Consider the following 25367-nt stretch of genomic DNA (forward strand, 5'->3'; position numbering starts at 1 on the left):
TGTTTTGGTTTTTGCTTGTAACGCTATGTAATGGAATCTATAAATCCCCTACTGAACATAGAGAGGGGTGGAAAATTCCCCATTTACAAGCAAGTAGCTGCCAATCATGGAGGCAGGCACCCACCGCTGCAATCACTAAAGGAAACAGAATACAGGACTATGTAGCACTTTAAAGACTAACAAGATGGTTTATTAGGTGATGAGCTTTCGCGGGCCAGACCCACTTCCTCGAATCAAATAGTGGAAGAAAATAGTCACGACCATATATACCAAAGGATACAATTAAAAAAAAGAACACATATGAAAAGGACAAATAAAATTTCAGAACCGGAGGATGCGGGGGGGGGGGGGAGGAGGAGGGTTAGGGTTAGGCACCCTGGAAAGGGGGTGGGCTGCCCCCACAGTTTGGTAGTGATCCAGAGGTCCTCACACCAGTTTGGGGGACTTAATATGTAAGGATATTTTGATACATTCTGCTGCTAATATTTCACAGGATTTTCTATTTACCTCTTTGTAGCAATGCATTAACTGAAACTTCTAGTGCCAGGTCTAACCATTAGATATTATGAATGTTCCTGAAGGCTGCAGGTACCCTACTAAGAAAGGTGACAATGGAAGTCAAAGTCTACCATTCACTGAAGAAGCCATTCTGCAGCAAAAAAGACACGACATACTTCTGGAAGCTGACAGCCATATGGTCCCACATACAGTTTTGAAGTACCTGAAGCAATCATAGAAAGGGAGTAAGTGCTTTTTATTATTTAAATGTCTCTTATTCTGCCCAAGAGTCTATGGAAGAAAAATGATCTCTTATTCCATCCAGAAAAGATAAAGACTTTGTATCTATTTATGACCTACATAAGAACGGCCATACTGGGTCAGACCAAAGGTCCATCTAGCCCAGTCTCCTGTCTGCTGACAGTGGTCAATACCAGATGCCCCACAGAGAGGGATCATAAGAGGTTCTCCTCATGTGAACCCTCCCCTGTCACCCACCTCCAGAGAAACAGAGGCTAGAGACACCATTCCTACCCATCCTGGCTAATAGCCATTGATGGACCTAACCTCCATGAATTTATCCATCTCTATTTTGAACACTGTTAAAGTTCTAGCCTTTACTGCATCTTCTGGAAAGGAGTTCCACTGTGTACTGAGTGATGAAAAACTTCCTTTTGTTTGTTTTAAACCTGCTGCCTGTTCATTTCATTTGGTGACCCTTAGTTCTTATATTGTGGGAATAAGTAAATAACTTTTCCTTGTTCACTTTTTTCATACCAACCATGATTTTATAGACCTCTATCATATCCTTCCTCAGTCTCCTCTTTTTTAAGGTGAAAAGTCCAAGTCTTTTTAATCTCTCTTCATATGGACCCATTCCAAACCCCTAATCATTTGTGTTGCCCTTTTCTGAACCTGTTCCAATGCCAATATATCTTTTTTGAGATGAGGCGACCACATCTGTACACAGTATTCAAGATGTGGGCGTACCATGGTTTTATAGAAGCAATAAGATATTTTCTGTCTTATTCTCTATCCCCATTTTAACGACTCCTAACATTCTAATTGCTTTTTTGACTGCCACTGCGCACCGAGTGGATGTTTTCATAGAACTATCCACAATGACTCCAAGATCTCTTTCTTTAGTAGTTGTAGACAAATTAGTCCCCATCATATTGTATATATAATTGGGATTATGTTTTCCAATATGCATTACTTTACATTTATCAACATTAAATTTCTTTTGCTATTTTGTTGCCCAACCACTTAGTTTGGTGAGATCTTTTTGAAGCTGTTTACAATCTGCTTTGGTCTTAACTATCTTGAGCAGTTTGGTATCATCTGCAAATTTTGCCACCTTACTTTTTATCCCTTTCTCTAGATTATTTAAATAGATAAATTGAATAGGATGGGTCCCAGGACAGACCCTTGGGGGACCCCACTAGTTACCTCACTCCACTCAGAAAACTTACCATTTATTCCTACCCTTTGTTTCCTTACTTTTAACTAGTTATCAGTCCATGAAAGGACCTTCCCTTTTATCCCATGACAACTTACTTTACTTAAGAGCTTTTGGTGAGGGACCTTGTCAAAGGCGTTCTGAAAATCTAAGTATACTATTATCCACTAGATCCCCCCGTCCACATTTTTGTTGACTCCCTCAAAGAACTCTAGCAAAGTAGTAAGGCATGATTACCCTTTACAGAAACCATGTTGACTTTCCCCCAGCAAATTATATTCATCCATGTGTCTGGCAATTTTATTCTTTATTATAGTTTCAACTAATTTGCTTGGTACTGCCAGAATCACCTCTAGAGCCCTTTTTAAATATTGGTGTCACGTTAGCAATCTTTCAAACATTAGGGAGGGAGGAAGGGATAGCTCAGTGGTTTGAGCTGGCTTGCTAAATCCAGGGTTGTGAGTTCAATCCTCGTGGAGGCCATTTGGGGCAAAAATTCATCAGGGGTGGTACTTGGTCCTGCTGTGAAGGCAGGGCACTGGACTCAATGACCTTTCAAGGTCCCTTCCAGTTCTAGGAGATAGGCAATCTCCATAATTAAATATTAAAAAAAAAATTTTATTAAAAAGGTATGGAAGCCAATTTAAAAGATAGGTTATAAACCATAGTTAATAGTTCTGCAATTTCCCATTTGAGTTCTTTCAAGACTCTTGGGTGAATGCCATCTGGTCCCAGTGACTTGCTACTGTTAAGTTTATCAATTTGTTCCAAAACCTCCTCTAAGGACACCTCAATTCCTCAGATTTGTCAGCTAAAAAGAATGGCTCATGCTTGGGAATCTCCCCAATATCCTCAGCTGTGGAGACTGAAGCAAAGAATTCATTTAGCTTCTCTTTATTATCTTTGAGTGTTTCTTTAACATCTCAGTCGTCCAAGGGCCTCATGGGTTGTTTAGTCGGCTTCCTGCTTCTGGTGTATTTAAAAACATTTTACTATTACTTTTTGAGTTTTTGACTAGCTGTTCTTCAGGCTCCTTTTTGGCTTTTCTTATTATATTTACACTTAATTTGACAAAGTTTATGGTCTGTTCTATTTTCCTCACTAGGATTTGACTTTCACTTTAAAAACAATTTTTTTTTAGGGGGGAGGGATAGCTCAGTGGTTTGAGCATTGGCACTCCCCCACCAGCATGATCTGTTCTGTCCTGTGTCCCATTGATTGTCCTATTATAGCCATTGAAGCCTAGAGCTCTGAAATCTGCCTAAGACTATTAATAAAGGGCTTTATTTTGCCAACTTTACTCATGAAATTAGGTACTTTTTAGGCCACATCTCCACTTACCAGAGGATCGATGCTCTCATCATTGATCTTCCAGGGTTCAATTTACTAGGTCTAGTAAAGACCCATTAAATCAAATGCTGAAGGCTCCCTCATCAGTGTTTCTCTTGTCAACCTCCCACTGTGGAGACAGCACCAAGTTCAGCTTAAAGTATGTCGACTCCAGCTATGTTATTTACATAGTTGGAGTTGAGTACCTTAAACTGACCTCCCCGCCCTCCCCATAGAGTAGATCTGGCCTCTGTGTGAATAAGGATAGCAAAGTGCAGGCCTACAGTAGCTGGCAGTGCTTAGTGCTAGTTATCCTTTTGTTTAAATCAGATGCAAAGTCTCTAAGGCTATTGCCCTACCATTGGAGCACAAATAATAGACAATTTCACTGAGTAAGATCCCAACATTGGGTAGCAGCAGACTTCAAATGTAATGACTTGTGGTCCAAGGCTGTGTCCAGACTCAGGGGTTTTTTCGAAAAAAGTAGCCTTTTTTCGAAAAAACTTCACCTGCGTCTAGACTGCAGCCGCGTTCTTTCAAAATTAAATCGAAAGAACGCGGCTTTTCTTTCGACGGTGGTAAACCTCATTTCACAAGGAAGAACGCCTTCTTTCGAAAGTGCTCTTTCGAAAGAAGGCGTTCTTGAATGTAAATAGGGCTTCTTCGAAAGAGAGTATCCAGACTCACTGGGTGCTTTCTTTCGAAAAAGCGGCTTGCTTTTTCGAAAGTTCCACGTGCAGTCTAGACGCTCTCTTTCGAAAGAGGCTTGCAGTCTAGACATAGCCTAAGATAGCACGCATCTTGAATAAGGGTATCAGCGTCTGGCTTTGTTTTAGGTTAGAGAATTCGGCATTTGCATTACTCATACCCTGCTATCTATGCATGTTCCCTTATTAGCTAAGATACACTTTGTTAAATTGCACATCTGCAGTCTCACTGCACCATCGTCATGATCCTTCTGCATTAGAGACTCTTATCGTGCTCTATCGTAAATGAAACAAAGCATTAGAAAGGTTTCACTTTGTTATGGGCAATTTAATCTCCTTCTGCTTTCGCATGCAAATAATATACATTACATATTGATTGATTGCTGAGTGCTTGGTGAAAAATAATTTGAAAAATCAAGCATTCTTATAATCCAGTCCTCAAGAGTTAAACAAAAGGCAGTGGTGCAGGAACAATTTTTAGAGTGGGGTTGGTGAACTGCACCCCCCTCCCCTTACCTCCGTCTGTGCTCTTCACAGCTGGGGCCGGCAGTGGGGACCCCACGTATGGTGCCAGTGGCCAGGATCCCAAGCCCAGTGGCCGGGTGGGACCCTGCATGCAGGCTTGATGGCAGGACCAGCAGCCAAGTGGGACACCAGGCCCAGCTGCCGAGACCATTTGTGTAGGCATGGCCACCAAGCAGGACTCAGAGTCCCTGTGCATGGAGATGGCAGCCAAGCAGGTCCCAGGGCTGGAAACAGAGCTTCTGGGCTGGAAGTAGAACCCTGAAGAACAGCAGGCCTGGCACCAGGGGCATGTGGCTGGGATGCCCAAAACCTGGAGTCCTGCAAACCCACCCCCCACACACTGTCCTACTTCCTATACCTATGACAAAAGAGGATTCCCACCCTTCCTCATTTTCAGTAATATTTTACTTTATAAGTCATCCCAGGTTTTAGGAAGAGATGAGCTGAGGATGTGTATATCCAAACCAATTTTCATTCCTTTATGAAATATACTTAGACGGAGGGTCCATATTTAGAAGCAAAAGTCCAGATGTGTACGCGACTCTCATGGGCTTTTTGGTGCACTAAGGAGCTGTTTTTGGCTCTACAACTAGTTGGATTTAGAAATGTCTTTGGGACTGACCCCGCCAACCATTGGGGGCAGGTCCTTAGATGATGTAAATTGCCATAGCTTTGACTTATGCAGAACTATGAACATTTACACCAATGAAGGATCTGCCCAGTTAAACAGCAGATTGTCCATTTAGCAGAGATGTAAGATAAAGAGTTTTGAATCATTTTTTGCAGAGCCTTTTTTTTTTATTTTTTTGAGTGGAGAGGTGGTGGATATAGGAAGTGGGGTGAGGGATTCCTATGATGTGTGTTTGTTTTTATTTAATTGAAAAATGTACATCATAAATGTAACTCCCAAGATGAGCTATACTAATGTGATATCAAATTTATCTGCATTATACTGTTTATGGGCAGCTGATCAGAAAGCAGAGATGATGGATCACCCTGAAATACAGAGGGTACAGTTATTACTGGGAACATATTTAGAGACTAATTTTGCCCTTATTTACTTGTAGGCTATTTCTAGGAAATTAATGAGCTGCATCCGAGAGAAGGATTGAACCTGTAAGATTCTTGTTAGTGTGCAAAGAGATACATACACAGCAAGCAACTAAATAATAATAAAGACTACTAAAACAAGATTTTTGAAACACAATATTGAAATAAAAAGAATAAATCAGAACTCACCTTGTCTTTAAGGCTGAGTAGGTAAGTTGCAATCCTCAGTGCTCTTTAATGATAAGTATTGTGTCACCAGAAGCTTGCAGATCGATGCATCACACAAAATATGCTATTCAATAAATATGCTGAATGCTTATCTTTCCCTGTTTACTTCAGTTGCTACATAAGAACAGCCATACTCGGTCAGACCAAAGGTCCATCTAGCCCAGTATCCTGTCTTCTGACAGTGGCCAATGACAGGTGCCCCAGAGGGAATGGACAGAACAGGTAAACATCAAGTGATCCATTCCCTGTTGCCCATTTCCAGCCTCGAACAAACAGGCTTAGGGGAACCATTTCTGCTTGTCCTAATCAATGTTATTGATGGACCTCTCCTCCATGAATTTATCTGGCTCTTTTTAACCCTGTTAAAATCCTGATCTTCAACATATTCTGGCAAAGGAGTTCCATAGGTTTACTATGTTGTGTGAAGAAATATCTCCTTTTATTTGTTTTAAATCTGCTGCCTATTAATTTTACTTGGTAACCCCCTAGTTCTTGTGCTTTGGATTTAACTACCTTGAGCAGATTGGTATAATCTGTTATGTCTCTGACCATGCTCCCATTGGCTTCAATAGAAGCAGTGTTGGGTTTGATAATACTAATATAAAGGAAATTTTATGCTTCAGAATTGCTGCTCACTTTTAAACATATGCCTTCTGAAATAAGACCCTGGATGAACTGGCACTTAGCATAATTTTTTATTTTATACAAAGAGATAATAATCCACAGCATCATACTAGTTATTCTGTCAGCATTATTTATTTGAAATATCAATACTTTCCACAATATAGTTTATACAGTAAGCAGTAGGATTGCCTCCATTTCATGTGATCCAGTACTGAAGTGGCACATCCAAAGCAGCACATTCATCCTCTGAAAGAGTCTGTACAATTTAGATAAATAGAACTCTGGATAACTAAACTAATAGAACTTTTACGACTCTTACAAAAAGGATGCTGATAAGCTAGGCACAGCACTATCCACACAAAATGCAGGAAGGGTGGGGAAAATTAAAGAAACAACTAAACTTATGGGAAATGTTTTTGCATATACGGCCACAAGTCTTTAATTGCTCAGCACAAAAATCAATTTTATTTAGTCCTCATTGAGGGCAGAATATGCACAAATGATGTTCAAAGAACACAAACTAGACACAAAAAAAAGGACTGTTGCTTTTTTCTCCTAGTGTATGAGTGTACTGAGGGCTCCCAGTGCTTGAGTGGTGTGATTTTTGTGCCAAAACATTACATGAAATACATAACATTTAGATTAGATTTATTCCCCACCCTGCCCTCTTGCTGGCATTTTTTTATTTTGTTCAAAGTTTCTAAAGAGCAGACACATCTGGCTTATAACCAAGCTCTTTATTACTGGCCTTTTCTTGTAGATTGCAATTTACCTGAAAATTGAGCAGGCCTGTTATTATTAACGACCCAGAATATAAAACCAGTTGCGGTTAGGCAGTACGTACTGTACAAGGGTAGTTCACTTTGAGAGAAACATTAGGGTCAACATTATACTGGCTCTCCGATTCGAAATCATTTTGATCAGAAGAGACAATGCTGGTGAGTCAATATTGGACCTGCGTGGACCGTATCCTTGTGAAGGGAAAGATGGAATAGCAAGAACTTTTCCCTCTTTTTATCAAGAACTAAGATTTAAAAATAATACAGTGGTGATAGGCATTATCTTCTCATTAACAAACTTGCTTTCCTCTACTTCACTGTGAGTCATCACTTTTGCTTGCCATTGTTTTCCCAATACCATACAGACAATGGTTCTGGTTACTGCGAGCTGGCACACCATAGTGTACAAATCCAAATTCCACATTGCGCTGCCTCAGAAGATACCACACATCACCACTATGCCGCATGACAACATGTAAACCAAAGATGCTCAGTGGGACTCGATGACTTTAACCACTGCAGTTTGCTCTTGTGAGGTGTAGTAAGCAGCATTTTGAAAGCAGTGGTATCAATATATCTGTCTGGGTCAAGAGGTGGAGAGTCAGCCATCCTAATGGGGCAAAGGTACCAGAATATCCACATAATTAATAGGGAAGAAGCCTGACTGGCCATGAAGCATCCCTTCATACCAGTTTTCATCAATCTGGTTAGTGAGGGTAATGATATCACCCTCTTTAAAGCCCAATTCCCCTTCATTTTCAGGGTCAAAATCATACAGAGCACGGCAGCATGGCTGATCCATTGGAACACCTAAAAAGAACACAAGGAAATAGTGCTTAGAAGTCTTGGTAACTAGAGCTCTCCTGGTTATTATCATTAGCATGCATTGCCATTTCTGCTAAATTCCCATTATATTTACAGCTCCCAAAACTAGAACTGATACAATGACCTCAAAGCAGAGATCGGTTTATTGATTCCCAAATCTGAAGCTTTGTTAACTAGATGTTCTAGAACCTTGAAAGCAACAAGGTAAGCCCAGGTCTTTGCTGAAGTGTTGCCAACATAGCTCTGTCAGTGTAGGATGTAATATTTTTTTCCATGACAAAAAGTGAGGGTTGGTGAAAGTAACACATTTCTTACAGGTACTGTGTACTCACAACTTAGGGCAGGAGGTTGTGGTGTGGCTGGGGGAGACTCAGTGCAGGGACTTGGGAGGTAGGGACTCAGGAGACGAGGCCATGCAGGGGTGTAAGACTCAGGGTTGGGGTGAGAGGAGGAGCTCAGGGCAGGGTGTTGAGGTATCAGGGGGTTCAGGAGTCAGCATTGGGGGTGGGTGGAGGGGCTGAGGATAGGGGTGGGTATGAGAGGAGGTGCAGGAGTCAGGGTTTGTGCGGCAGCCTGCAGCAGAGCCCCAGGAGCGGGGCTGGGAGCACACCGGGCATCCTCCTGCAGCTCAGTGCCCCAGCCCTGTGGCTGCTTCTTGACAGAGTGGCACTCCGGGGAACACAAGCTTATTTTCACCTCTGATGACAAATCAAAAGCCCTAATGTAGATACAGTTATAGTGACATACAAGCACTCTTCTTGAGCTATCTCAGACCATGATTCCTGGCAGCACAGCTATGATGGTCAGGAGTGTGAAGAGGTGTGATCCCAAATCAACATAGTGACTGCAGCAGACGTCCTAGTGTAAACAGTTATGTAAAACTTCACTTTTAATTGTTTGTTTCACTCAGGGCATGAGGTGGGGGGAGTTTACAAGTATAAATTACGGCTTTGCCAGGGTAGATATATCCACATTAGGAACACTTTATTGGTACACTAGCACTTCTAGTGTAAACATTGCCTCATGGCACTGAGAGAACCAGCATTAACAATACAACCAAGGGCACTTTTTTGCTTGTAAAACTGTATCTGCACTAGGAGGGATGGTAGTATACATTCATCTGTACAGCTATCTTGGCAAAACTTTTAAACGTAGACAAGGCCTGAGTCCTGGAGATTCTTTGTCAATTCTCTCCTATACATTTCTGTGGTAAGCTGTTCTGAAGAGCCTCTTAATTTAGGACTTTTAAAATATTAGACTTTCCAGATGGTGCCAAACAGGATTTTGCAAGAAAGCACTTCACATTACGGGGCTCTAACCAAGGAACCTTCGCAGCCTACTCTTTGCAACATGTCTTGGTGAAATGCCAGAGGAAAATAGGGTTTATAGACGATAAAGCATCATCTGCGTTTAACACTTTTTATATTTATTTCTGTTTTGTATTGCAGTCCTAGTCCCAGCATACACAAAAAAGTGAAGAAAAACAGCTGGTGTAGTGACTGGGAGAACATTAGTAGGTCACAGGCTGCATCCCCTCTAACACTGCAGGGGTGAGCAGGGGTGTTTGAAATTACAGGGCTATGCAAATCAGCTTCTAGCTGCTATTGCAGAATACAAAATGGAGGTGGTGTTGTGCATCCACATTGAGGATGGCAAACATGCATTTCAGGATCTGACAGAGAGGAAGTAATTCCTGATTACAGAGCTAGGGGGAGAAAACATCCAGTCTTGTAAGTGGTGTGTACTTGAATTCTCACTAAATGTTGAACCTCCTAAATCCAGGACTCTCTGGTCTGGCGATATCTGTGATCCAGTAGGACTGCAGATGTTGCCGGACCAAAATGCCCCAGCACCTGGAAGTGCAAACCAGCTGGGAGCCGGATTCCCAGCGAGCCCCAACCAGACAGGGCAGCAGTGGGACCAGCCAGGCGAGGCAGCCAGTGGCAGAAGTGGGGCAGCCAGCAAGCCCTATCCCTGGGGATTCCTAGCTGGGCAGGAGAGAAGAGGGGCCATGGCAGCTGGGGAGGTCCAGTGGGCCAGAGCCCAAGTCCAAGCTCTGCAGGCTGGAGCCAGCCGCAAGAAGGGACAGTGTCCTGGCAGGCCAGTGGCAAGGAACTTCCCCAATCTGGCAAATTCCCTCTTTCGGAAAGGCTCAGGTCCCAACGATGCAGAACCAGACTAGGGAGGTCCCACCTGTAGTGTCAATCAGGATCGTGCAAGATTAGATCCAGGGAGAAAGAATACCCCTTATTAAAATGATGTGTGATGATAAAGCATTTCTGCAATGAGCAAAGTGATTTAACGTGTACTTTTAAAAGAAAGACAATTCATATTAAAAAGATATATGTCATTGTTTATGCACTTTGTTATATTTGCATTTCTCTCATATGAACAATGAACATCAGTTCCATTGCTTTTACTTTTGTTCATAGTCATTTTCACTTTCAGGATCAGCTACAATATCTGAGTTTCAAAGACTACATAGCAGTGCTTTGTTGGGAGTAGGTTATTACATTTTCATGGAAATCTTTCAACTGATCTCTAGGTTTTCTAAGTATCCATTTTTATAAAATCTAAATTTCAAGGCAAATTTGAAGTGACATCATCCCTTTAAGATGCTATAAATGATGGAATCAATGGCCACTAAGCCACAGATTTGATAAAATGAATCATCACCCTATATTAGGTGCTTGTACTACACCCAATGCATAGTATTTTAGCCCTTATAAACAGAACAGTGCCAGAGTTGGCAATTGGACTAATTCTTTCAGTGCAATTCAGATTTTAGTTTCAATAGAACTTCCCTTTTCTGCCTCATACCTTTCCACCTCTTTCCTTCACTGTGGCTGGTTATACGCTGGTTGTAGGAAAGCTAATTTGAAAAAATGAGCTTCTTGTTTTTACATCATAGCAAAAGGTTCAAAACTAGACAAGACTACATTCTCCTTCCTCATTCCTTTTACCTGTTGGTTTAGGGGTGCCGGTTTGGGATATCCCTCCATTGTACTGGGTATTTTCACCACTGGAAAACTCCAAACTCATGCGGGGTTTTGGCAGGTATTCTCTTCTGGGCTGTGTTGATGCGTCCCTTATTCTGGAAAATGTGAAGAAAGTTAAATATGCAGAACTAGTTTCTTGCCAACAGATCACATGCAGAGATTAGTAAAAGATGGAGATTTTTCTTCCTTTACTGCCAATGCTGAAGTTCATGCTTAGTAATGGGCCAGACTAAACAGTTTAGTTTGGTACATGGACTGCCTTTCAGCTGATAGATTAGTCTATACTACAAAAAGCACATCACTTGTCTCCACTGTGTGGGGCTGCTAATTTTCCTACCCATGATAAATTAGCATATTAGACTGGTTTGTCTTTGACTCATAGCCCTCGCCTTCATTTGCTACAAAAGGTGCATTTTTTACCTCCAAATAACTAACACTGGTGGCCTAGCCCAAGGTTAAAGCACAGTGAAGACCAGGTACTTTCATTTTACTGTGAGGTAAGCTCACCAAGATCAACCCCTGGAAGTGGTTTAGCTCATGGTAAAATGGAAGTGCTTAGTTTCAATTAAGACAAGGCTGTAGTGAAGGGAGTACTCATCAAAGGAAGGATACTGAGAGCAGGTGCTGCACAAGCATCTCTAGCCAGCTCTTCAGCTCCTTTGTGACTTTTGAGATCTCAGCTGTTCCACTCATGAGCGTCCTAGAACAAAGATGGTGCTGAACAAAGGATGAGCTTACCACATAGATTTTTCAGGAGCAAAGTAATTTCATTTGTAAATGAGGACAGTTATCTCACAGAATGGTCATAGAGACACCTATTCTCCCAATGGCAATGTTATACATTGTTCATCTGAATTAATTATTCTTTTAATTATAAGGTGATAAGTAACAGTCAACATGGATTTGTCAAGAATAAATCATGTCAAACAACCTAATATCCTTCCTAGACTGGGTTTCAAGCCCCGGGAATGAGGGAGAAGCAATAGATTTGATATATCTCGACTTCAGTACAGCTTTGGATACTGTCTCATATAACCTTCTCATAAACAACCAGGCTTAGTCAAACCTTCTGTAAGGTGGGTGTATAACTGGTTGCAAGATTGTACTCAGACAATATTTATCAATGGTTCACTGTCAAGCTGGAAGGACATGTTAAGCGGAGTCCTACAGGGATTTGTCCTGAGTCTGTGTTCTATACAATATCTTCATACGTTATTTGAATAATGGCATCAGGAGTACACATATAAAGTATGTGGATGATACCAAGCTGGTAGGGGTTTCAAACACTTTGCAGGACAAGATTAGAATTCAAAATTATCTTAAACTGGAGACAGCCTCAAATGAATAGGATGAACTGCAAAGTATTATACTTATGAAGGAATAATCAACTACATCAACACAAAGTAGGAAATGACTGCCTAGGAAAGGGTATTGCAGACAAATATCTGTGATTTATTGTGGCTCACAAACTAAATGTGAGTCCATAAAGTAATAATGTTGCCAAAAAAAAAAAAAAGCAGCAAACATTTTGAGATATCTTGGTTACAACTCAAATAAGTTTTGCTTCAATAATATTGCTCAAACTTTGGCCCCAGGTTTGTTGCCCTTAGTGCTAATGGTAAAAGCACATATGTTGATATATTTGCTATATGGCTTTTGTTGAAAATTCACGGTTCTCGGTTATAGCAGTTCTGATTCTTATATAAGCGTCTGCTCAACCTTTGAAATATTAATACTTAGTCCCAGTTAGGTTTTTTCTTCTTTAGAGTGCTATAAAATCATTAACTAAATAGTAAAAGCAGTCAAAAATGATGAAAATAGTCTTCAAAAGGGTTTGTCTTTTCTGACCAGTTTATAAAAGAGAGAAGTTAATATTTTGCAAAAAATTCAAGTTTTGATTAAAAATTCTCAAGCAGCTCTACTAATTAATCTTCCCAAAGCTCATGTGAGGGAGGCAAATATCATTTTTATCATATTATGAAATGGAGGCAGACAGATTTAATGGCATGTCAAATGCCACACAGAAAACCAGCACCAGCTCTAGAATAAGAACTCACAACCACTGGCTCTCAGAGTGATGATAAACCCACTATTTTTTCATTAAGATTAAAATGTGAAGACCAGTGCAGAAATGTAAATGCTCATGATATTATTGAAAATAACATGAGGTTTAGTGTTTTCTATACAGCCCCAGCTCCTGGAATTATGTTATTGGATTGAAAACAAAATGTTTCTAACCATTCTGGTTGTAGCAGAAAGCTCAGATATTTCATCCTAAAAGCTCAGAAAAAGGGGCAAATAAAAAGAATTAAATTTATTTTAAAAAATTTCAGGTTTGTTTAAGTTAAATTGATTGCTGAGAACTTGACTGGTGGGTTTTGAGTTCTTTGGGCTGGCAATACTAGAAGATCTGGGCTAGACTGAAAGTTCTTATGTCAGGCTGGAAGAGGCTAGGAGTCTGGGGGTGAAACATGTACCTACTCCTGAAAGGTAGGAAGGGCTATCTTTGCATTATTCAGCACCAATTGCTCTGGCTGATTCACAGGTGGCAGCAATAGGATCTTTAGGAGCAAAAGGATTGTGGCCATGAAAAAGGAATGACATGAGAGGCAGAGAAGTATCATTAATTAAAACTTTTTCAATGCTAAGTGCAGCTATATCTTAAAAGGTGACTGTAAAATTGGCATAGTGGGACTCCACGTTTGTGTCTCAGTGAATAAGGATCAAATTTCCTGAATTTATGAGTAAAAAATCCCCCTTCCTGTGATTACTTTATAGTGTACAGGGATATGAAAATTAATTTGCTTTCTTTGCTACAGGCTGAACCTCTCTAGTTCAGCACTCTCTGGTCCGGCAATGTCCATGATCCAGCATGATTTTAGTTAGCTGGATATCCATTTATTATGGGTATGGACAAGTTTCCCGTGGTCCCATGTTTGTTTACAGCCACCAGTCCTAGCTTTCAGTGTTCTCTCCTATTATTTAGCTCTAATTTATCTCTAAGGGTACATCTAGACTACATGGCTCCATCGACAGAGCCATGTAGATGAGGCAGGACGACAAAGAAATGAAGTGGCGATTTAAATAATCACCGCTTCATTTAAATCAAAATAGCCGCCGAGCTGAGCTGATCAGCTGTTTGTCGGCACAGTGCTGCAGTCTAGACAGGGATCTGCCAACCCCAAAACCCTTTGTCAGCAGATCCTTTAAGCCTAGTTTCAAGCTGTACAACGGAGCCATGTAGTCTAGACACACCCTCAATGTCTTCTAAGAACCTGTAAACCAGGGGTGTCCAAACTTTTTTCAAAGAGGGCCAGATTTGATGAAGTGAACATGCGTGAGGGCCGACCATTTTGCCTGACATTCTTTGAACCATTAAAATTAAATGCAAATTAACTATTTTATGCAAAGTTTATTGCAAACGGCAAACGACATAACACCAACTATACATGTTGTGTCCAAATATATTTATAACTGATTTAGACCAACTGACATTAACTGAGATTTTACAATGTATTCATCTCAATTGAAAAAAAAACTTGCCTACACTAATGTGAAGGGTGAAACTGAGATCTGGACTGCAGTACATAGGCTAGGTCTGGTTCAAAGGCAGTCCCTGATCTCAGCAGCTGCGGAGTCCGTCCCTGCACTCTCAGCCCCAAGGTAGAGGGCTTGCAGGGTCAGAGGCGGGCGGAGAGCGCAGGGCACGCTGGCCTCACGGCAGCCCGGGGGCAGGGCGAACCCGTAGCCAAGCGGGGGAGCGGGGCTGCGGACGTGCCCTACACGGAGGACTTTAGGACCGCAGCGGCCGCCATGGACGGCGGCGGCGCGGCCGGAAGCGGCGCCAGTCAGAGGAGCGCCGGGGAGCCAGGAGAGGGGGAGGAAGCGGGGGCTGTCCCTGCACTCTCAGCCCCAAAGCGGAGTGCAGGGGCAGGGTTTGGGACCGCGGCGGCGGCCCGAAGCGGCGCGCTGAGCGCGCCAGTTAAAAAAAGCACCGGGGAGCCGGGAGAAGTGGGGGGCCGTATTAAATCCGACCGCGGGCCGCATTTGGCCCGCGGGCCGGACTTTGGACATGCCTGCTGTAAACAGTAGAAGTGTTGGTAAAGCTGCTAGGCAATATTGACCTTCCATGATTTGACAAATTCTCTGGTTCAGCACTGGTCTGGTCCCAAGGGTGCTGGACGAGAGAGGTTCAACCAGTACTTGCACACGACCAATAAAAGATCTCATGTGTCCAATTCTGCCATTAATGATGTGTACAAGCCTGGGTGTGAAGGCTATGCAAACCCAGGTATAATTGAGGCATAATTGCTAAAAAATGTGACTGGAAAGGTGTAACTGATGCATAATTTGTTCTGCAAAATCTTCTTCTGGTGATGATAAACAACAACATATTGAAGCCATTGCTGCTCATCTGCACTGGGTACTGACCCAACCAGTCTGATCATTTCAACACTTCCATATAATACGTGAATTGTGGTATTCATTCAAGAATCTTTTCTTTGCTGGCTGCTTACACTGTTCTATAAACCTCAGCCAAAACCAGCCTGCCAACTAGTCTAACTGCCATAACAAGTTCTGTACATTATGCTCAAGCTGCTGCTGAGCTAAGACAAGTGTAGGAGTCAGGACTGCATGGGATGTGTGTGCTAGCAAATGTGTACGTTAGCAAATAATGAAATTGCAAGACCTAGTGTTACAAGAAACTAGACTTATAGCATTGACATCAGAAAACAGAAACCCTTAAGACTTTGCTTTATATTAATTTTACTGAATGTGTGAGAATACTATATCAGCTGTTGGGATTATGGACACTTCCTTCCATTTCCAAGATTTTAGGAGAAGAGTCATTAACCCTTTGAGTATTTTATGGTTCGCTCTCAGATTTGTTTCTTCCAAACCCCCAGAGATGTGGGAGGGGATGGGTGGATTTTCTTTATGAACTGTTCTCTTTTTTAATTGAACCAATCTAATTGAAAAAAACTGTATAAGCCACAACAGATCTGTAACATAGAAAAGACACTGCCTGTTCTGAGAAGTTATGCACAGCCTCAGAGGAGGAGGTAAAAGGACAAACTCAATTGCACAAATAGTGGCTGTAATTCTAACCCTGAGAACAAGGATTTTTTAAAGTTGGGTGATCATGAGGATCCTCAAGACCCCGACAGGGTCATGATTCACTTTGCATGCAAGGTGATGGGAAACCAAACAAAAAAATATTGTTCATCAATAAGGATCATTTACAACCCATTTGTTTTTTTAGAAAGCCAATGCAAAATTGATACATATCAAGGCTCTGATTCCAGAGAGATTACATCCATCCATCCATCCATCCATCCATCCATCCATCCAGAAAAGCACTTAAACACATGCACAACTCTCATCACTTCAACTGGATATAAGCATGTTCTTATAGAACATACGAACGGCCATACTGGGTCAGACTGGGTCCATCTAGTCCAGTATCCTGTCTTCCAATGGTAGCCAATGCCAACAAACAGAACAGGGAATCTTCAAGCAATCCCTGTCTTGTCACCCATTTCCAGTCTCTGACAGAGGCTAGAAACACCATTCCTTCCCATCCTGACTAATAGACATTGATGGACCTAACCATTAATGTATCTAGTTCTTTCTTGAACTCTGTTAAAGTCCAGTTCTTCACAACCTCCTCTGGCAAGGAGTTCGCTAGGTTGACTGTACGCTGTGTGAAGAAAAGTTTCCTTTTGTTTGTTTAAAACCTGCAACCTATTAATTTTTATTCGGTGACCCCTAGTTCTTATGTTATGGGAACAAGTAAATAACTTTTCCACACCACTCATGATTTCATAGACCTCTATCATATCCCCCCTTAGTCTCCTCTTTTCTAAACTGAAAAGTCCAAGTCTTTTTAATCTCTCTTCATCCGGGACCCGTTCCAAACCCCTCATCATTTTTGTTGCCCTATTCTGAACCTTTTGCAATGCCAATTCATCTTGAGATGAGGTGACCACATCTGTATTCAGTATTCAAGATGTGGGCGTGCTATGGTTTTACTGCTTTACTGAACAGGAGAGTTTTTCTCTGAATTGGGGCCTAGCCAGGAGCACTTAAATAAAATGCACAACTTTACCTGCTACTGTTTCCAGCCAATGTGAACCCAGCCTTGCAACTACCTTGAAACAGCGATTCTCAACCTCTTTACTATGAAACGTCCCCTCCCTGAACATGCTGTAAGAACTCCATGACCCAGCAGTGCCACAACAATACTTTTTTGCCTATTAAGGGCAGGGCCAGTGTTAGGTGATAGCAAGCAGGATAATAGCCTGTGGCCTCACATCACCGAGCGCCCCACAAAGCTAAGCTGCTTAGGCTTCAGCTTCACCTCTGTGTGCCCAAGGCTCAGGGCCCTGAGTTACAGTCCTGTGTGATGGGATTTTGGCTTTCTGCCCTGGGCCCTAATGAGTCTAATGCAAGGCATGCTTGGCAGATTCCCATAAGCCTCCTTGCAGCCCCAGACTCCTGGTTGAGAACACCCAGCACATATTTTCTGCCTTTGTACAGAAGAGGAATACGTTCCCGAGTCTGATGAGAAGTGAATGTTACCTCTCTTCCAACTTGACAGTCACTTGCTGTAGAATCTCTGTGGCCTGTCTGTGGTATTTCAGCTGAGCTTGTACGAGAGCAGAAAGCTGACTCACTTGTTCAATCTGAGGACAAAACATGAAAAATCAAGTTGAGCAGCAGTGTTCAGACAGCTTCCATGGAACACTACCAGGGCTCTGACACTGCAGAGGCACCTTTTCTTTCTCTCTGTAATTTTGGCTCTGCTTCATAACTAAAAAAATAATTAGGAATCAGTTGAGCTTGGCTTATCTACTCATTCTGTGTACAGAAGAATGAGAAAGGCGCAGAAGAACTCAGGCCCTATCAGAGGGGGGCCAGGAGGGCCATTTGGCCTGGGCCTCAGGAGATAAAGGGGCCTCAAATTTTGAAAGTCGTAATGAATTGTTACTGTAAAGTGATTTTGCTTGATCTGAGGGTGAGTGTAACTTTTAAATTAGATGTTTATCTCTGTATAGGAAATATTCATAGTTCTGTTTTTTCTTATGTGACTTTGTATACAATAACCATATCAAGCTAAGCTGTAAGCTACCTCTTCATCCAGTTTTAGATTCACCTTTAAAGGCTTTTCTGTGATAATAAACTTTTACTTCTAGTTGTTAAAAAGGCCTGCCTAGATTATGCAAATGAAGTGTGACAAAATGCTAATCAGTGCTTCCTTTGCATATTCTCTGCCGGGAAAAGCTGGCAGTGTAGACATAGCCTTAGTGAGGATGAAACATTGACAGTGGAATTAATTCCTCTCAGGTATTTATATGGCGTGGGTGACCCTACAAATGGAAACTTCCTTGGTATACTTGAGCTTCTTAGCAAGTATGACCCACTTTTATCAGACTATGTTAAGCATGTTTGTGAAACACAAGAGAGTGGAAAACACATGCAAGTCCATTATCTGTCTACCAAAATACAAAACGAGTTTATTGAGCTATGTGGGACATTTGTTCAAACCACAATTCTTGAAGAGATATGACAATATGATATGCAAAGAACTTTTCAATTATTATTGATTCAACACCAGACTATTCTCATAAAGAACAGAGGATCTTGGTTGTTTGGTATGTTAAAACTTCAGGAAGTTCAAAGGTTTCAATTGAAGAACAATTCATTTTGTTCAATACTTTCACAAAAAAACTGCAAAAGAAATTGCTGCTCATGTATTAGAAATTCTGAAAGGCTTCTGATTAAATTTTCAAGTCTTCATTGGCCAAGCCTATGACAATGGATCTAATATGGCTGAGAAGTATAACGGAGGACAAGCAATCCTTCTTGAGCAACATCCAAACTGTATTTTCTCCAGTTGTGGCAACCACACACTAAATCTTGTTGGGATAGATTGCGCTGAATCACATACGTTGGAACAATCCAGCAATTATACAACCTCTTCAGCAGCAGTGCTCAAAAGTGGGAAATTCTGAAGCAGCATCTGCTTGTTTCCCTTCACGGCATGTCAACAGCAAGATGATCAGCACGAATTCATGGTTTAAGACTAGTTGCACAGCATTTGGACTCTGTGAGAAAGGTTTGAAGTGAGCTTGAATCTCTTACTCTCACAGCACAGGCTCACACTGAGCTTAAATCAATTCAGAAGTATACGTCCAAATTTGAATGCATTTTAATGTCATCCATGTGGATGAAGCTGCTAAAAATGATCTATGAAACTAATCTTGAAATTGAAGCACACAATGCTACATTAAATATTGAGAGAGATAACACTGAATGACTTCTTAAAGATATTCAGAAGATTCATGATCAATGGGACGCAATCCTTTCTGAGTTCAAATCAGTAGCACAGGGTACTGACATTTCATCTGAGTTTTCCACCAAATGCAGCCTAACATCTCAATCTGATGCAGAAAGACACTATTGAGTCAATGTTGTTGTTGTTGTTGTTGTTATTGACTCCATCAAATCTGGTCTTACACATCGATTTGAGGCACTGTGAGAAATCTGTACCCTTTTTGGATTCCTTTGGGAGTTCAGAGAACTAAGTGATGAAGATCTATATTCAGCAGCTGAACAAAGGTACAACAATGAAATTTCAAAAGATCTCTGTGACGAGATTGTCTTCCTGAAATGTATACATTCCACCAGCTTTAAATCAGACTGCAAGCCAAAAGAACTGTTTCAAGAAATATTCTTTCTTGGCCTGTTGACTATATTTCCTAATATCACAATTGCATTATGTATTTTTGTCAGTCTCCTTACATAAGTGGCTTCAGGTGAATGCACATTTCAACATGTTAAAACAAGTAAAGAGCTTTCATCATTCTGCAGTGGGACAAGATCGTTTGAATGGGCTTGCAATGCTTAACATTAACAGTGATGTTGCACATAAATTAGATTTTTCTTCAATTATAAATGAGTTTGCACACAACAAAGCCAAAAAAAAATTCCTAATATGAAGAGTTTTGCTTGCAGTGGAAACTCACATTTTTAATATACGTGCTAGTGGTATAATGACTTAATGATTAATAAATAATTGTCTCAAGTGTTCATTTCTATATATTCTTTTGGTTTTGGTATGACCCTGTGGATGAAAAGTTAGATATGTCAGGAGCTTGGGGCCTCTAAACTTAAAGTGGCCCAGGCCTCTGTCATTCTCTGAGAGGGCCTGTTAGAACCTTCCCCCCACTTTGTGTGGCCTGAGGCTGAGGCACACAGGGAAAGAGTAAAGTGCCCCTCAAAATGGGGGTATTTGTAATGGAAATGCGGTCATTATCTTTTCCTTGGAGAGAACACCTTCCAGAGCTCCCTCTGGGGCAATGTGACTTCCTACAAACTTTCATGACAGTGTCAAAATGGTGATATCTAGGTCAAAACAAACCAGTCATGTGGGCTAGATAGAAAATCTGGTAAAATGATAAACCCCAGACTGTTTCATGCAGGCACTCCTTTCACCTGTACACACTCTGAAACAGCTATATTTATTTTATATACTTGGATTCAGTTACATTAAGACCCCTTTCTATTGCTATGGCAACAGACAAGGGCATAAAAGTGGGTGTGAATTTAAATCTAAATAATTCCACTTATTTATCTATTTTTCTTGAAACACTGAATCTGTAGACAAGTACATAGACATTAAATAGAACAGATTTCAATTTAGAGGAATTCTTTCCTCCAAAAGATGGAGTAACATTTTCTTCTTTGAATTTTCAATTTTCAGCCTCATTTATGAAGGGGAAAAAATGCCAATGGCTTTGGTTTCAATTAATGCTGTTCATTTTTTCCAGAATAACACTCAAGTCAACACTACTTATTCTATAAGTAGAAGCTATATTACCAACCCATGTTTGAGTAGTTATGTACCAAATTTATAGGAAATCATGATGTGTGCATAATGATTTACATAATTCTAATAATAGAAATACTCTTTCTTTGCCTATAAATAACCTTAAATTGTTAGTGTGGATGGAACATTAACATTGGAATTAGTTCCTCTCGGATATTTAGATGGCTCCCTTTAGAATAACAGCTGAGTCCCTCACAATCCCATGTGAGGTAGAAAAAGTGCTATTATTCCTATTTTATAGAGGAGGAACTGGGCAACAGAAAAGCCGAAAGATCTAAGTCCTACAGGAAGTCTCTGGTACAGCAGGGATTTAACATCAGAGTCTCACCACTAGACCATTCTTCCTCTCATTTTAAAATTCTATTCAAAACATTAAATAAGGAATTTTCTCACATCCATCTCCAGAAGGTTAAACATGCTTGACTCAGCTATTTCTTTGGATTCATCGAATTTTTCCAGAGCTTGGCGTAGCTCATCATCAGGGAGCCTGCCTTGTCTTTTCTTTTTGTAATCAAAATCCAGGCGTCTACCTTCCATTTTCTTTAGGTGGTGCTGTAAAAAAATGAAAGGGAAATAGTGTGAATATGATGGGAACAGTTCCCTAACATCTCATTTCTTGCTTTAAGTCCGCTACATTCAGTCAGAGGTTGAAAATATACGCTACCAATCTACTATACATCACAGTTTTACTGGAGTAAGAGGGCACAGAAAAATGAGGTAGGTTTCCATTTCAAATGGTGTACTATGGCATATTGTGTCAAAACACTGAAGCAGCTCCATCACAGAGTGTTTTACACAAAGAGAACACAATGGCAAATTGCAGAGACTCCTAGATACATGAGAGTTGGTAGTAATTCATAGTTTTATTTATAATCTAGAATTATCTACATATTGTGTATATCTCCCAGAAGTTTAGGAATAAATTTTTCTTTAATCTAGTTTTCTTTCTAATTATACTAGGAATAATTTTGCAGTTTTCACAAGATCAGCAAAGTATCTTCATTTCTGAGTGATTTATTAACTTACCAAACATCACTGCTGTCCCTGTATTTATTTAGCAAATTTCATATAAGTTTCACTAGAGAGCATTTTTAAGAGCAGGTGTTGCTGGATCCCCAGAGGTTGGATAGCCTTCTGTGGTGGAAAGGGGGAAAACTAGCCCCATTTTCCCTCTTTGTTCCTGGTCCCGAGGCTCTAGGCTGCTTCTTATCCAAGTCCTTAAATTTGGTTCATGGCTCAGGAGTTTGCATTCCCCATTAGCTGGGATTTCTCTGTAGGTTCACCTCCTCTTTTACCAAGAGGGCAAGGGGAGGGGGTTTACTCATTCCTGTGGCTGCTGGGCTAGCATGCTGTGGTTCAGGCCTCAGACTGTCCAACCAAGCTCCTGTCTCCTCACGAGACAGCACCAAATTGAGCTAGGGTTTTTTTTTCTCTCCCCCTCCAGGCCTAGTACTGGCTGCAGGTTAAGCAGGATGGGGCTAGGTGGGGGCCACAGATTTTCTTTAACCCCTGAGGTGCTGGGCCATCTTTTTTCCACTCCTTCAAATGCAGGTTAGACAAACACTTGTCAGCAGGGCTGCCGCTATGGCAGTACAGGGCTTGGAACAATCCCCCATGCTTCTTCTCCAGGCCCCACACCAAGCCCCACCTCTTTCCACACTGCACCACCCACTCCCCCCTTTTCCCCAGCCTTACCCCTGCTCCACCCCCACCCCATCTCTTCCTGTCCCCGCTCCACCCCTCCGCCGCCATTGTATCCCTTCCCTGAAACACCCTCTCCCGAGAGATGTGGTTCTGAGGAACTACTAGAGAGCCTGGTGCAGGGTAGCAGCAGGGATTGGGCCCTTCTGCTCTCACCATGGCAGCGGGAGCCATGAGAAGTGGAGCAACCAAGCAACCTGCTCTGTTTTGCTTCCATCTCCCAGTGGGATCACTCCACTTCCTGCTGCTGCAGGAAGCAGTGTACCTCAGCCCAGCCCCAGCTCGGCTTCAGGGATTAAGAAAGTGAAGTACTAAGCATGGAATATCTTAGGGTATCATTACCAAACTAAAAGAAATGATTTGTCATCTGGCATGATCTACTCAGCAAACATGAAGTGCCAAGCTTTTGGAACATTTCTAGGTACCCTTCTGAGGTCCCAATTTTACACTTACCCATATGCTTAATTTTATGGGGAGAGCATCATTGCACTTACATGTGTGAAGTTGTTCACATGTATAAGGGTTTGTAGAATTGGAACCCAATGAGATATCATTTGCACCAGCAAAGAACAAGCATGTGCATATATAGCATTTGTACATACAAATGAAATATTTGGCAACCTATCTAATTTAGGGTATGTCTAGACTGCAAAGCTAATTTGGGATACTGGAGGTATCCTGAAATAGCTACCCACGTCCAAGGAATGCGTCTGCTATTTCAAAATAATTTTCAAAATAACGGGCCTGCTATTTCGGCATCCCTGTAAACCTCGTTCCATGAGGAATAAAGGATGTCTCAAAATAGTGCTTTATTTCGAAATTTGGTGCTGTGTAGACGTGACAAATTTTGAAATGGCCTATTTTGAAATGAAATCACGTATCTTATTTTGATTTTAGAGTGCAGTCTAGATGTACCCTTAGATGTGCAAATGATAGTTGTGTTTCAAATTCTAGATATCTAGGTGTAAATCATCAGGTATATAAAATTACAAATGCAAATCTAGAGGCAGCTATTCACAATATGGATCTAAAATAATATGGATCATTAACACTGGGCTACATTATTTAAATGTACTCTAGAAAATGACTTGGGGTATGTCTAGACTGCTCTCTAAAATCGAAATAAGATACACAATTTGCATATGCAAATTGTGTATCTTATTTTGATTTTGTTTTGAACTAGTGTGTCCGTTATTTTGAAAATTATTTCAAAAATTATTTTGAAATAGCGCATGCATTCCTTGGACGTAGGGTAGCTATTTCAGGATACCTCTGGTATTCCAAAATTGACTTGTAATCTAGACGTCCCTTTATAATTTGTAAGTGATTTTTATACTCAATTAGAATACAGCAGCCAAACCTGTACAAAAATGTATTTTTCAAAACAGATAATATGATTTGTTACTAAAAATAATGTTGCCATTTTGGTCTCGAACATTTTAAAGAGTCAGAGAAAGAAAGGAAATTAATTTAATTTGTATTATTCAAAGAGAAACAATGAGACCTGTTAGGGATTTACAAAGACCTTGAGCATCACAGCTAAAGTAAGAGTTTTCAAAACATACAGGGTATTTATTTGATTTTCCAAAATCACTTAACTCCATCTTTAGCAATACCTGTATTTCTCTCAGATCTTTATCATGGAGATTCTGCAGGGGATCTATGAAGTTCTGCTTCACTTCAATATCCAAAGAATCTTTGACTTCAGAAAGGTCTCTCATTGCTTCCCCAACATCACCAAGGGCTGGGCCTAGGACAGGAGAGTATGTCTGGTTTATCTCAAATACAAATGGTGGGATGTGGTTCTGCATTAATACAGAATAGGGCTGAGACACAGAACTCAGTTAAGAATCAAATTTAATCTTCAGTTTTAAATACATGGCAGAAAAAGTGAGGCATTATAGGGAGGGAACTGTGGATGCTATGGTTTTGCAGCCGTAGAACCTAGTCACAGCAATAGAACTGTACTTCAGAATCCAAACTTAAAAAAAAAAAAAAGGCCTATACGGTGGTAAAAGAAAACCTGTCAGAGAAATACCATCTTTACCTGATACAGACTGTAGATTGTGTGAAACAGTCATCCTAACAAAGATCTGACCAGCCCAATAATTTTAAATAAGGTGTGTTGACTCTGGCCATTTATAAGTCACACAGTTAACAGTTTCACTCCTCAGAATTTTATTAGAAATAGCAAACTAGTTACTTGTCCTGTAATTCATGATATCCTAGTGATAAACCTTCCCAAAGTAACTTCTAGAATGAAAATACTCACAATCCAATAAAAAATTCAGTGTACTGAAAGTTCAGATTTTAAGGCCAGTATAAAATAAACTGAATAGAATATTTTAAACAAAGGGTATCCCCGTAATTATTATTATTATTATTATTAATATTTTTATATTTAATTAATAAAATCCTGGTTTCAAAATGTAATATGGTTGAGCTTCATAAACAAAATACACTGGACTTCAGTTGGAAGGGTAACTACCCAAAGCTTCTAAAGATCAAACCCTACAGGTCTTAAGTTAGACATCCAAAAATGAGGCAAAAATTCATCAGTCCTTCTGAAACTATTAGCCTAAGTGAGGAAGTCAGTGACAGAACTAGAAAAAGAAAACAAAAGTCTGAATTCCCATTCCTATACCATAACTATAGTACAAGCCTTCCTCTTTTCAGAGGTAAGGGTGCTATGCTTCTTTCTCCTCCAAGCCAATAACATCCCAACTGCACAAGCTGGGGAGTCGTAGTTGT

At 40.8% G+C, this 25367-nt stretch overlaps 1 protein-coding gene across 1 annotated transcript in view; it reads right to left on the reverse strand.

The window, feature by feature from the left end:
- Positions 1-6862: 6862 nt before the first annotated feature.
- The window catches only part of SH3GL2 (SH3 domain containing GRB2 like 2, endophilin A1), a 141918-nt gene continuing 123413 nt past the window's right edge, over positions 6863-25367 (reverse strand). Inside the window, exons 5-9 of the mRNA XM_075931518.2 lie at positions 24233-24366; positions 21309-21467; positions 17606-17709; positions 10988-11118; positions 6863-8009 (exon numbers count right to left, since the gene is read on the reverse strand). Coding sequence (XP_075787633.2) covers positions 7810-8009; positions 10988-11118; positions 17606-17709; positions 21309-21467; positions 24233-24366 — 728 coding nt within the window. The 3' untranslated portion in view covers positions 6863-7809. The remainder of the gene's footprint in view (positions 8010-10987; positions 11119-17605; positions 17710-21308; positions 21468-24232; positions 24367-25367) is intronic.

This window comes from Pelodiscus sinensis, chromosome 6 (genome assembly GCF_052426305.1).
Source record: "Pelodiscus sinensis isolate ZL-2025 chromosome 6, ASM5242630v1, whole genome shotgun sequence".
Lineage (NCBI taxonomy): Eukaryota > Metazoa > Chordata > Testudines > Trionychidae > Pelodiscus > Pelodiscus sinensis.